Here is a 14,582-nt window from a genome sequence, read left to right as displayed (position 1 = left end):
GCTGGAGCAGAGTTTTTACAGCAAGCAGTGCTTGGCGTGGTTTTGTTTGTGAGCATCGTAGTCTCTTCCTCCACCCAACTGGGGCCTGGAGGCCTCCTTCCATGTCCTTATTGTGAACCACTGAAGCAAACACTCTTCTGCCCAGCAGCCACCAGTGGCTGAACAAAGTGCTGCACAACAAAGCACTTGCTGTCTGTGCAAAGGCTCTCTCCGCCTGCATGCATCAGTGTAATTTTCTTCAGACAATCAGTTTCAATTAATTTAATTGTTATCACTCCCAAGGCAATCTTCTCATCCCCATTAGAGCTAAAAGGTTAAGCTGCGGGGTCTTGTTGCAGGACAGTTCAGGCTCAGGGGAGAAGAAAAATACTTTCTTGTTCAGTCTTTCAAACACAGAAGATGATATTTGCCTCTCTGCAGTTAAACACATTCATTCCAAGGGGTTTTTGAGGAGGTAACTCCTGACTGTATAATGTAAAGGGGTTCAGATGTGCTGGGGCCTCTGCATTCATACACTAAGAAGACGACTCAAAATTGTACGTTGGTAGTGAAGTCCAAAGAGTGACCTCAAGCCTTCATTCCTGAGACACTGGGGTGTCATGGAAGCTCTGAAAGCCTGCTTTTTTTTTTTTGCCAGAAAGTGAATGTAGAAACCTGGCTTGTGCTGTCAAGCCCCCATTGCAGTGAATCCCAGGGTATGTGTAGGAGCAGTTTGGAGGAGCCAGACCTGCTGGTGGTGGTTGTCCTTTGGCCTGAAGAAGTCTTGCTGTAGGTGGAACCGTGTGAGACACTGCTAAACACAGCTGCTCTCCATGGAAGAGCAGATCAGACAGGTCCTGAGGCAGCTTTTGAGGAGCCAGAGCACACAGAGGACAGATCTTGTCCACATCACATCATCTCACCGGTCCATCAAGACGTGTTCTCCTCCACTGACCAGTGGAGCAACTGCAAGAGTTCCTCCTTCACCATTCGAGGATGAAAATTGGTGATTATACTTCTTGTAAGCTGGTAATGAGCTGTTACCTCTATCCATAAAAACGAGCTTTTCCTCCAATGGCATCCCCAAATATGCTGCATCTTTTGTAAGAAAGTTACACAGGAGTAGCAGGGGAGAGTCTAGTTGAGCACGGCCTCTGAAGTAGGCGTTTGGATGCACCTTAGGCAAGGACCAAGTCTTCGTAACATTGCTTGCCGAAAAGGGGAGATTTTGAAAGTGTCTTTTCCCTTCATTTTTCTAAAATGGCTTATTTAAATGTGCCTGGTTTAAGATCTTCAGCAGTAATTCAGTTCTCCGTGAACTGCTCCCGCGGTTACTCATCATGTCCTGGGTGTAGGATTCAATTAAAGGAGGCTGACATGTCAAGTAGCCCTTAAAGGCTGATCTGTATTCTCTGCTGAGCTTATCTTGCCTCAAATCAGCATCATCCTGGAAAGAGAGGGTATTTGTAGCTGGGTCGGAATCACCTTACATTCCTTTATAGTTGGGTTTCAGGAGAACAGCTCCCCTTCCCAGCACATTATTGCCCTAAATCTCTTTGTCCTGCTTTCACACAGTCCCACTGTGTTACAGTCTGCAAGGACCTGGATCATAAATTATCGTCTCAGTGGAGCACTGATGACTGCTAACAGATGTTTTTTCTCTAAACCCTCATATCTGGTGATACTGGTTCCCAGACCATCCCTTACACTTGTTGGGAAGCTTGCTCCATGCACCTGAGCATAGACCCACGTGTTTGCACAGCAGCAAGGCATCTGGGCTGGTGAAACTTGTCATCAGGTTCATCAGTTGTCTGTGACAACCTGAAGCTAGTCTCCAGAAGAGCCACGGACTGGTTTTCCTCATCCTTTACTTGGTGTTCAGGGCATCTCAGGTTGTCCCCTGCCCTGGCTGGGGTTTTTGCTGTCCTTAAGGGACCCTGATCCCCAAGGGCTCCAACCTGCCAGCAGGGAAAGGAGCACACCAGCCATAGGGCCACAGCTGGGAATTAAAAATTAACCTAATACAAACCAGAGGTTTTGAATCTCCAAGGCAGTTTTCCACGTTCTGAGATGTGCATTTCTTGCATTTCTTGCAATTACTGTCACTGTGTGCTTTCCTTTGCTCTCTGCTCTGTTTTTCTGTTTGTTTGTTTGTTTTGTGTTTTTGGTTTTTTTTTGAGACTTTTATTCCCTGAGCTGTCCCCCATGGATGATGTGCCTTTAGTGACAACAAATACATAGAAAAAAAGTAAGGTTGCTGCTCTATTTTTCATGTCATGGCTGCTGGCCCAGGCCATATTCTATATATCAGAGTGCAGTCACAAAGTGTGTACCCCAAAATGCTCAACTATCTGTCACCCATGAGAAGGTTTTGACCCTACAAGGCAGTTTTGGTGAGTGCTTGGCCATTTCAGGAACATATTTACTGTAGCAATAACCGCTTCTCTCCATCCACCTGTCCTGCCTTGCCATTGTGCACAAAGGTCTAGAGTAAAGTGACTTCCCTATACAAAAATAATTCCAGAAATGCCTCATTTTGTCATTTTGTACCAGGATGCAAACAATCTCTTCTTGCTTTCCCAGGTCCTAGCGATGTGTTTGCTTGCAGAAGGTCAGCAGCTGTACCTGCACTGGAGTCACAAGGTGGGGAGAGGGTTTTCTGGTAACCCTAACCATGCTTTAAACCATCAGCCTGTGGTGTTTCCCTGCATGCAAAACAGCTTAGATCATAGGAGAGAGGGAGGAGGTTAATCTTAGGAGGCTTTAAATATCCATACTAATGATATCTCCAAGTGAGCTAATCACCCCAAGCTCCCTGTGCAGTCAGATGAGGGAAATGAACCCTCCGAGGATGCAAATCATCCAGCTGGTCATAGACACTTAAATTGAGATGAGATGAATCACACCTAAAGTACCTTTTTTCCCCACTGGCTCTAAAAGGAGCCCGTGGTGACTCACTGAGGTGAGGATGTCTGCATTTGACATGCCTACATGTGGTTGCATGTAGACAAAGGCAAAGTTTCCATGAGGAGCACAGCGTAAGTCCCTGTAGCAGGACCCAACAGCTTTAAAAACAGTGGCTGCTTCCTCTGCAGAACAGAAACCTGGCTTTTCCAAGGCATCCTGGTGCCCCGTGTCTTTTGGTCTTGGGGTGGTTTTGGAAAAGCCACGTGGAGTTTGGAAGGCATAGAAACAACTCCTCAGGGAGCTGTTGCTGCAAAATGATGCTTTAGAAACCACCTTTCTTAAGAACTTCTTGAAAGCCAGGTGAGGCTTTTAAAAAATAAGCCATGAAGCTTAGGGGAAAGTGTAATAAGATTGCAAATCTTGCTGTGAAGGGGAATAGTTGAATGTCAGAATACTCCATCCTCTGTTTCTTCATTTACACAGTGGAAACGATCAATTTTACTATCAAAAATGGGCTTCCAGAAGATCCAGAAAGCTGTAGAGCAATTTGTGGAAAATACCAACACTGCGTCCCTATGTGGAAGAGATTAGGGACTGATTATTAGGATGCTGATCTGTAGGATCTCCCTGAAGACTAGTTAGGGCCTTGGTTCCAGTTTCTACTTGTGTTTAGTTCTCAGCAGACAAATAAGGTTCCAGGAAGAGCCTGCCATCATAACTGCTTGGTACCAACCTGGGCAAGAAGCCACAGCACAGAATGAGCTACCCCTTCACTTTTCTTTTAGTTAAAGATTAAATTCTTATTTCTGAACTACAGAAAAGTTTGCAGTTGCTGAAGCCTCTTCCAAAGCAACTCAGCATAAGGAAGCTGTGCTGATGTCTCTTTTGGGTTTAACTTGGTGTTTCTGAGTTCAGCCAACTACAGAATTTAACGATAGTTGTTCATCTAGGCTCCATCTGCATCAACAGACAGAGAGAGGCATCCCTTATCATAAAGCAAGTGGAAATGGATCACCTCTGTAAATTCCTCTCTTTCTCCCGTGACTAGAGAGGGAGCCTTGAGGGCTGACTCAGGTTAGGTACTTAACTTGTAAAATCAGTTTTGCCATACAGAAAATCCAATTTATAGCACTGTGGGTCTGGTTTTAGTCCCATTAGATCTCTTTGTCTATGAAGTGGCACAGCCAAGCTTGTGCATCCCGAATGTATTGAGTCCAAGCTGATTAAAGAAGCCTGTTAGGCAAATAGATTGCACACCCTATGCAGAAATACCAAAGCTTATTAATGTCCTTTGTATCTCCCCAGATTGGGACTTTTCTTGTCCTGGGCTTCTCTATCACAGCCCTCTTCATATTATCTGTACTCTGGGGAGATCAGTGGAAAACAGTCCGCCTCTCATTCCAGGTAAGAGGTTTGTTTGAAAGGAGGTTCTTTGAAAAAAGCAACTGGTTTCTTGAAGTATTGTGTGGCAATCAGTGGAAAATATTCCATATGGTAAATGTTTTTCACATGGGTTTTCCTGGCAGTCTGTGCAGTTTTGCATAGACTTTTATTAAGACTTAACATTTCCCGTAGGAAGGAAGGAAGCCAAGACCTGAGGTTTGGTATCAAGCTATTTGTTTGATATAACATGTCTCCTTTGGGGAAGTCGTATCTTTTTTTCCCTTTTTTTTGGCAAACTTGTTTTAAGTGCACTGTTAATTAGCAGGTGCTGAGGGCAGGTAAATCAGATCCGTTTGGCTGGTGGGGTTACTGGAGTGAGAACTCACTCCCTACTCAGCTCATGCCAGCTCAGCAGCTTTTAGCATTAGCCCAATTTCAGTCTCCTGCGACCCAGAAGAACTTCATTCCCTGAGGAAGGGAATCAGGGCTAATGCACTGGCAAAGGTAAAGAGAAAGTGTCAGCTTCTCCTCCCCTTTTCAGACTCTAGGGGAGGAGGATGGGGAGAAGGAGACACAAAATCTTTTGGGTTTCCCACAGGTGTGGTTTATTTTGGGTGTTCATGCCCTTTGAGATGCTTCAGCTGCTGTTCCCAAAGGACACCAGTCTTTAGCAGATCCTGTGTTCTGTCCACTAGCCCTGCATAACTATCTCAAATATCCTGGACATCTCAGGTGGCACCTTTGTTTATGCAACTGCATCCTGCTTCTGGTCAAAAGAAGTTGGGATCAGGTATCCAGGGCAGACGTTCTCACACACAATGACATCTCTCAATGACTTCTGCTTTTCTTCAACCCTTACATTTTAGAGAGTTGGCCAAGCGGTAGGAAAGGCTGAGGAAATTCCGGTTTGTTGACATTAGATTGATGATTTAGTTGCAGTGGAGATGACTGTTACATGGATAAGATTGGACTGGATTAGATTGGATTAAAACTGGTGCTCTCTGGAAGATGTTCACAGGTTATGACGTAGTAGTAAAGGTGATTGTTTGCCAAACCATCCTGGACAAGGACAGACTTGTCCCTTTTGGCTGGTTGAGAGGAAAGGAGAGCTTTATACTGAAGTGAGGAGCACTCCTCAGTGCGGGGAACCAGCCAGGCACATCTCTCTGCCCTGACTCAGGAGGTGTTTTGTGGATCCAACCTGGGTGTGGGAGAGAAGATAAACTGCTGATGTCCACAGCAGGAGCCCATCTATGTGGGAGGCTGCAGCTGTGTTGGGGCTTGTTTCTGTCTGTATCCACACTTCATCCTTTGAATAAAATCCTTTTTTCTCCTTTCCAGATCACAGCCCCCTATCTCCACATAGGGGCAATAACTATCATGGTCCTCCTCTCCTGGCCCATGGCTCTGTATGCCATCAGAGCAGATAAGAAAGGTACAGTAGCTCTGCTTCCTGCTCCCTGTATGACAAAAGACACATATCAGTGTGGAAAATCAAGCGTGCAGGAGCCGTTTCCTCCCACATCCACATTCCAGCTAGAGTTGAATTTTAGTTTTTGAGTATTCCAGAGAAATTAGCAGGGCTGTGGCTTAGCCTATGCACTGTCTCGGGCCTGTCCATACTTGTTAGTGATTTGCATGCTACCTTGCAAAGTTTTGGTGTATACCAAGGTAGTGACAAGCCCTAAAGATAAGGAGATTAGCAAAAGTCCCCAAGTTCTAGATCATGCGTGAAAATTTGGTCAGAATTTTGCAGGAGAGAGCAACCAGTGTCCGAAATTGCTATGCTCAGTTTCACTGTCTCAGAAAGTCAGTCCATACTAGAGGATCTTAGGAGAAGCCAGATAGGATGGGGAAAAGAGCTTTCAGATTGGTTGTTAAGGAATTTTGCTTTCCTTTCCTGGTGTTATCCCTTTGAGAGCTCCAGGAAGTGTAAGGGCAAGGAGTCAAGAACAACTGCAGAAGAGCCTGGCTCTGGCTCTTTTTCTCTGACCCAGTTTCTCCATATATCCAGTGTTGTCTACATGACACCCATCTGCAGATGTTGAGTTGTAACAGAAACCATTGACTTCAGACAGAATGTGCTGGTGGGAGCATTTTGTTTCCTACCTAGGAATTTCTCTACATTTAACTGCAGCTGGGGGTAGGGAGGAACATGTTGGGACCCAAGACTTTACAACCCACTGTGCCTAATGGTCACTCAACTCCATACATTGACTTGGTGTAACCCCAAGTTCTTTCAGAGCCACTAATACAGTGTGCAGAGGGGTGGTGGTACCCACCTAAATAAGGAATTTTGGTGCACAGGTGCTTCTCAGAGGAACTGTTTCATTCTCTGAGGTGAAGGTTGCCCACTGGGACTCTTGAGTAATATGTCAACAGACTCCAGAGACCATAGGTAATGACTTGGCAGGTTTCTGAGATGCAGTACCCATGCAGTCAGTGTCAGTAGGAGACTGCATGTCACATACAGAAAGCCACTGACAGCAGTCTGAAGGAACCAGGGAAGCATTCACCTGGAGGGGAATGAAACTTTAAAATGTTGCCTGCTCTTATTTGAGTAAGAAAAAAAAAAAAAAGCATCCTTCTGTTGAGGATCATTCCTCTACAGGTGGGGGAAATTGCATTGCATCATCTCCAATGAAAAAGAAATGAAGGCTGTGTCTTGCTGGAAGGCATAGTGAGATGCAAGTGCAGCACAAAACTTGCAATCCTAGCCTAAACAGCCCAAATCCTTCTTTGTCCTGGACTGTATTGTTTGGACAGACGGTGAAAATTAGGGGAAGAAGGGATGGAAAATGGGATGGGACAAAGCCCAACAGTTACTTAGCTGGAGGGCTGTATTAAAAGTCAAGCTGCAAGGCAAACGCTGTGCTACCAAATGGATTAACTCTAGCATTCCTCCTTCAAATTTTTGCAGTTGTTCAGGTGGTAATTGTTGGTCCATACCTGGCTATCCTTCTCTTTCTTTTCTTGATACCTCTGGGGATGTACTCTCCTTGCATCAGAGAGGAGGGGACACTTGGACCAAAGCCAGCCCTCATTGGACACCGCGGAGCACCGATGGTAGGTTTGGAGAAGCTATTTTACATCATTTCCTCATCCTGTGTGCTGTTGCCTTCATCATCATCATTTTTTCCCCCCAAGAAATCAATGGAGGGTGGAAAGGGAGACATTTCCGTTTGGAACTGTGTGCCAAATGATCGCTCTGTGGGTTTGCTAACAGGGAACCCTGAGAGACATGGTGGGTTTGGTGGCTAAGGTGGAAGAAAGCAAACGGGAGACTTTAACAAGATAATGGTGGTCCTTTAATACAAAACAGGCGTTACAAGGAGACAGAAAGTATTTACAGAGTCCTCCAGAGTGTGTCTAAAGCCAGTCTGCTCATGGCCCATTTTTTTTCCCCAGCTGGCACCAGAAAACACTGAGATGTCATTTCAGAAGACAATTGAACATGGTGGGGATGGTCTTGAAACAGATGTCACCATTAGGTAAGGGAAAAACATCACACTTCCCAAAGCAGATACTTCTTCTAAGAGTTGCCTTTGGAGCCATGTAATTTTGGGCAATTTGGTTCTGCCAACGGCTGGGACAGGGTCCCTCAGCTGCTGCATGATGCTAAGGGCTGTGGGACATGGCTCTTCTCAATAAGCTCTTATCTAACAGTCATTATTTCTACAGTATATTTTAAATACTTTTGCAACATACAGAGACAAGTTCCTACTGTAGTCTGACTTCCAGGCCTCACTGAAGGTCTTATCAGGCCTAGAAACCACCAGAAAATTGTATTTAGACCTGTGCCATCATTGATATAATTATTAGACCTTTAATTACCTTTGTGTATGGGACTCCTTGCCATGACCTTCTAACCTACTGGGCAGGATGAGCAGTTTCCAGGCACTAAGTAACTAAAATACTAATACTTAGGTGTTCTATTAATAAAGACCTTTCTATAAAAGAGAATTTTGCCTTTCTATCCATTTAAACTTCAGTCCTCTGAAACCTGTAGAAGCACTTTGGTGTCAGCAAAAAGAGCCTTTGGCCACAAGTTACTACCCATTTTCTTTTAGGGGCTGGCAGGCATAAATGCCACCATCTCCACTTTGCCCCTGAGAAAAATGAGTCACAGTGAGGTACAGCTTCACCAAGGTCACCCAGAAATATTTAAGCTTGAAACAGTTTGGTATCTTGAGTGTCAGCCTTCTTTCCTACCCTACCCTCTGCTCTAAGGGAGGCTGTACTGCTGCATTCATGGTGGCCCACACGTTGTTCTCACCTGGTTTGACTCTGCTTGTGCCATGAATGATCTCCACTCCAGGTGACCTGAATTCTTGCTCTCCAACAGCTACGACGGAGTTCCTTTCCTCATGCATGACAGCAGCCTGAGGAGGACAACCAACATCAGGGAGGTCTATCCCAACGACACTGCTCAAAATGCAGCCTTGTTCTCCTGGGATACCCTGAAGGAGTTGAATGCTGGAGCATGGTTCCTTAAGGCAAGCACCATAAATGACTGTGATGTTGTAGAAGAGACACTGGCTGGCTACAGCTTATTAGTATGAAAGTTAGGAGAGAAACTTTTGGTTGAGCCCACACTTAGTTGGTAGAAGTCATTCAGTTGGGGGTCTCCTTGCTTTGTCCTTTTGGCCTTTAGGCCTAGGAGACCTATTTTGTTTGGCTGGTGGGTGTTCTTGTAGCTCCTTATCATGGCAGCAGCAGAACAGATGGTCTGGAGAAAGAAGAAAACAGGTACTTGTGCAAGGTGCTGTGTGTAATACGGTTTACGTGATGGGACAGAGAAGAACAGCAGAGCTAGCTACACAATTTATGTCCCAGAAGCAGTGTCATCTGGGTTAATTATCCATGTTTCTCAGGTAGAAGAGCTAAGCAGAATAGAATATCCTCACCTACTGAGGGTTGATGCCAAACTTTTTCGCTTACAGAGGTATGAAATGTTTGCATGCAGCTTGCTCCTAGATATGACTGGCTGACTGATTTCCTTTTTACATCTGTTTGTTTCTAGGACAAACCCTTTTCATGCATGGGCTCACTGTCAAGGGCAGATCAAAACCAGGCAATGAATCAGTCAATTTACAAGCTAAGTAATTTCTTGCGCCTTGCAGACAGTCAGAATAAACTTGTTATATTTGATCTCTACCGCCCTCCAGAGAAACATCCTTACAGGTACTCGTGGATCAACAGAACCCTGGAAGTCATCCTCAATGAGTCCGGGATTAGACCCAATCTGGTAGGCTGGCCCAGTTGAAGACCTATTGATGGACAATATTGTCAAACTCAATCTGGCCTACACTGAAATGTCCAGTGAAGATATCCGGTAGGTTGCAGTTTCAGCCCGAAGTGCTGTTGTCTAGAGGATATTTGCTTCATGTGTGTGGCAATGCCTCCCTCCGGTGACCAGCTCTAGGATCTACAGCATTTTTGGCAAGAGCTCTTTTAGGTTGTGGCCAACCCTGTTACATTTTGGAGTTGAAGGACTTTATTTCATTCCTACTGTATACCCCGTGTAGGGCCAAGAGGTAGCATACGTAGCAAGGAGGGTAGCACCCCTCCTTGTCCAAGTCCATATCTACTTCACTGGGATCTAAGGATTTTCTGACTAGAAGGATGCAGGTGTCTCCAGGTTTCTACACATGCCATCCTCAGTATTGCTAATAATGAACCATAGAGAATGAACAAACAACTATTTAACCTCCTATGGCCTCCACAAACATCGGTGTGAGTGCATAATGCTGTGGTGAGAGAACACAACACTCTTGTAGATGGTATTTTGGAGACTTCATTATTGTCTCTGTTGCTACCAGTACTCTGTTGCTTGGGACACACTAACAGTGTAATCTCTCCAATGGAAAGCTCCACATTTATTGAAGGATTCTCCAAAATGGTTGTCTTACATAAACAGATATTTTTAAAAACACATATGAAATGTCTTACCTATCCAGCTCTCCTTTTGTAAACAGGATTTTTTGTTCTTTCCCATGCTCAAAAGCATTGAAAAATAATTAAAAACAAGTATAAGAAAACGTTTAGCCCTTTGGATAATAATAATGTCCATGTTTTCTTAATGATAATTTTCCCAACATTTAAAATGCTAGGTAGATCCATCTGGGTAAATCTGGGTAAATCCTGGGCAGACTATAGATAAATTTACAAATACTCATACTGATGATACATTCCCTTAGAGTTATACAGAGAAATGGTATCACTTCATATTAAATTTCAGTAACTTATAAGGACATCACAGATGGCCAGCTGTTGCTGCAAACATAAGAAATGTGAATAATGACCTTGAAGATTATTTTAAACACACTATTGGGAGATGACAAATGCATTTTTAGGTGGAATACTGAATATGAGCTGGCAGCCCCCAGCTGGATTGTCCCCCTGGGCCCCGCTCTCGGGAGGCCCCCCCTGCAGCGCTGCGTTCAGCTCTGGGCCCAGCACAAGGACACGGAGCTGCTGGAGCGGGCCCGGAGGAGGCCGCGAGGATGCTCAGGGGCTGGAGCAGCTCTGCTGTGGGGCCAGGCTGAGAGAGCTGGGGGTGGTGGGCCTGGGGAAGAGAAGGCCCCGGGGAGAGCTGCCAGCGGCCTGCCAGGGCCTGCAGGGGGGGCAGGGAAGCTGGGGAGGGACTCTTTGTCAGGGCTGGGGGGACAGGACGAGGGGCACCGGCTGGAGCCTGGCAGGGGGGAGGCTTCGGGGAGGCGTTGGGAAGAAATTCTTCCCTCTGAGGGCGCTGAGGCCCTGGCCCAGGCTGCCCAGAGGAGCTGGGGGTGCCCCAGCCCTGGCGGTGCCCAAGGCCGGTTGGAAGGGGCTCTGGACAACCTGACCTAGCAGGAGGTGTCCCTGCCCATGTAGGGGTTGGAATTAGATATTATCAACCGATTATTGGCTGGTTGGGCTTCCTTTCTGTTCCTGACCTACGTCCTATAACAAGTTAGGACAGAATTGCCATACAGAATTGCCAGCTCTCCTTGATTCAGCCCAAAGGAAGTACTAACCTCCTTGCTTTCCTTAATGAAGGCAATTGCCTCTTGGTCTTTTAAAGGAAATACGCTGAGGCAAACATCACCACCAACCTCTATGTGATCAACGAGCCGTGGCTCTTCTCCCTGGCGTGGTGCTCGGGGGCACACTCTGTGACCACTAATGCTGTCCACACGCTGAAGAATCTCAGCCAGCCCCTCTTCCTCATGGTAAGCAGTGATCCTCCCTTGTTCCCGGGGTACAAAATGGGGGGCAGATATTCATGGCTACCTTTAGAGACCATGGGCTGATTTGTGCATGAATAAAGTCCCTCTGCATGCAGACGGACTTAACATGAACCTGGTTTACCTCATTCCTCTGAGCCATACCAGGTATCATCACCCTCATTTCCTGGTTCTTTTTGGTCCATGGAGAAGAACCCTGGTTGGCTGGACTTGGAGACTCAGGCCTGACATGAGGGAAAATAAGTCATACTGAAACTTGTCTAGGGTTAAAGGAAGGGGCCTTTGAGGGTACATGTGGATATCGCATGAGGATTTCAATCTCTAAGCTTCTAAAGAACCTTATTGCTGTCAAAAGTTCCTAAATCCCAGGAACGCCTACATTCCTTCTCAACTTGGTCTGTTGTCACAAGCCCAAAGGGAAAAAAAAAAAAAAAAAAACCTGCTGTGAGGAACTTTTCACATTGCTTGTCTGCCCTCTACTGTGCCTTTGACAACCTATAGGGCTACGGAGCACCTGGGTCACTGGTCTCACCAGAGTCCCTGCATTCAGGTTACCACTCTGAATGACTGGTTTCACACTCTTGAAGTAGATTTTACAGTGCTTCCATCTCCCACCCAGAAAACCGCATCATTTCAGTCCATTCTGAGGGCGGGAGTGGTCTGATGTGAGGACAAATCTTCAGATGCTCTTGGACTTGAAGCAGGAGCCAACCCAGCCCCTCTCTGGTTTTCACTTAAGTACAGTTTTTCCAGGGGCAGCCAAACGCCATCTGTTGATATTAATGTCATAGGGAAGCAAAGGAAACTACAGGGCCTGCCTGTCCAAACAAGTCCCTGTTGTATTTACTGTGATGTGGTCCAGTCTCCTTGGCCACCCAGCGGACTTGTCCTTATTGAGACTGATGATTTTGCACCAACACCCACTGGCAGGTGACCTCTTTAAAATGCCACCAAATACCTTAAACACCGTAAGGATATTACTTCACATGCACACCAGGGAGCTGAATTGCTAGGATCAAGAAGCAAGGAGGAGCTAGAGCAGCTTTCTTGCGTATTTCGGGGTCCTTGGTGTTGGACACGTCCTCTGTTGTTCCCTTCCAGACGCCGCAGCAGTACAACATCATGTGGATCCTGACGGACCTGGCCTCTGTGCTCCTCATCTCACTCATCTTCGCTCTGCACTGGTAACTACTGAGCTGCTAGTGGCCGTGCTAGCCTCATCTGTTGTCCCCCTTGGAGGAATGAAGGGATGCTTTCAGTGACCTGAAGGGTTAAAACTGCTCTAGAGGACATCTTCCTCTTCAAGAATTAGAAAAAAAAAAAAAAAAAGGCCTTAAAGTCTCCAAAAACCTCTGCACTGCTCCTGCTTGCTATATATTTCCCTTTCCTTTTGGTAACTCAGACATCACCTACCCAAAGGATTCAGTGCAGACTTGGTGTGTTTAGAGTAGCAGCAGAATCCAGTTATCAAAGCTGGAAAACGAACTGATTTTTCTATTTTTTACTATTTAGATTATTTGGACATTGGATGTAACTTAGGAGGAGAGCTCTCATTGTTAATATTTGTGCACCTCATGTCTCTGTCTGCATATATCAGAGTCACTGAGGAATCCATCCTCCCAGACGAACTATCTGAAATATGAAATATACCCAGAAATACCTGAGTGTCACAGACACTATTTTCTTTCTTTCTGTGCTGTCCAAGACATTATCTATGTTTAATAACGGAGAAACTGGGGTCAGGCTGCTGGATGCTCAGCTCTGCCGTGGTTGGATCAGAAGCCAGGCTGTGCTCCTACAGCAGGAGGTGCTGGGCTCAGCTCTTCACCTGCCTGTGGGTGGGTGGAGGGACCAGACCAGCCAGCTCGGGGCTGTTTTCTGCAGGGGTGCTGGGAGCACAGCTCTGCTGCGGGTCACAGCAGGGGGAAAGATCAGGAAGATCCTGGGTGAGCAGCCTGGCTTGCTTATAAGCATGGCGTGGTTATGTGGAGTGCTTTGGTGTGGAAAAGGAGAGACAGCTATACTTTTGCTTTGGAAGGCTGGAGAGGGATTAGTCAAAAAGGCGCCTTCAAAATGCTGTTTTACACGTGAAACGTGGACACTTAGACATCACAGCTGTGCATCAGGATCCCTTCTCACTAAAAACTTGAGCAAACCCTCAGGTACCAGGCCAGGTCCTGCCCTGACAAAGTAGAAAAAGGGTGATCGGGGCTCCAGGGAGCTGCGGGGGGAACCACAGCAAGCAGTGGCCTGATCCAAGCACTTTGCCCCTGGCAGGTGGCGAGAGCGGAGTTTCTCCTGCTGTGCCCACGATGGTGGCTCGATGCTGGAGAGCGGCACCTACAACAAGTTCAGGACAGGTGAGCGGGGTGAGGGGGGGCAGGAGATGGATCCTGCTCGGGGTCACCTCTGTCACGCCCATGTCGTGGTGAAGGATGGATGGGTTATCTCAGCATGGGTGCAGTGCTGTGGTTCCTCCCCAGTGATGAACATCACTTTTCATCAAAGCCATGAGCAACCTTGAGCTCTGCTTCAAGCAGAGGTTGGACCAGAGAGCTCCAGAGGTCCCCTCTGACCTGCTTTACTCTGGGATGCTGTGAAAAAAGAACAGAAGGGCACTGAGCACTCTCAGATCTCCACGGCAAGGTGGGGTCTGTTGGGGATACCCCCATGCGCCAGATTTCTGGACTAAAGGAGCAGACAAAATGACCCAACCTGGGCTGCAGGATTTTTTTTGGCCAAGCTGTTTGCTTGTGACTGCTGGCAAAATAGCTGGAGGTGTGTCAATAGCTCACTGCTTGTCTTCTGTTGCAGAGCTCAGCAACATGCCTGCTGTCGTGGCCTGACGCGGGCAAGGAGGAGGTGCAGACCTGCCATCTCGCGGAGGATCGGAGAGCAAAGCCTGCCCTGCTGCCCCTTGCTGAGGTGCAAACAGCAGCCTGCCTGGCGAGGGGCAGCCATTTGCCACCACGACCCCGATGGAGATGAGCACTGACCTTGTTCTCCTGTTGCTTTCCTCTCAGTCCCATGCCTGGCAGGGATCCCTGGGGTGTAAAGGAGCACAGATGGGGCTGCGTCCATGACGAA

The 14,582-nt window shown here is 46.7% G+C and overlaps 1 protein-coding gene across 1 annotated transcript; it reads left to right on the top strand.

Annotated features, from left to right (window-relative positions):
- The first annotated feature begins 117 nt into the window (after positions 1–117).
- LOC310883986 (glycerophosphodiester phosphodiesterase domain-containing protein 4-like) lies at positions 118–14,582 on the top strand. The gene is given in 11 exon segments (XM_083805129.1): positions 118–4,290; positions 5,611–5,704; positions 7,190–7,335; positions 7,678–7,760; positions 8,615–8,765; positions 9,293–9,525; positions 9,527–9,604; positions 11,333–11,480; positions 12,597–12,679; positions 13,773–13,855; positions 14,310–14,582. Coding segments are annotated over 11 exon segments (1,275 nt in total). The 5' UTR covers positions 118–4,146; the 3' UTR covers positions 14,342–14,582.

The sequence above is a fragment of the Anser anser genome, assembly GCF_964211835.1.
Source record: "Anser anser genome assembly, chromosome: 1".
NCBI lineage: Eukaryota > Metazoa > Chordata > Aves > Anseriformes > Anatidae > Anser > Anser anser.
Note: the sequence above shows the minus strand (reverse complement) of the source record. Positions and strands in the feature narration are given on the sequence as shown.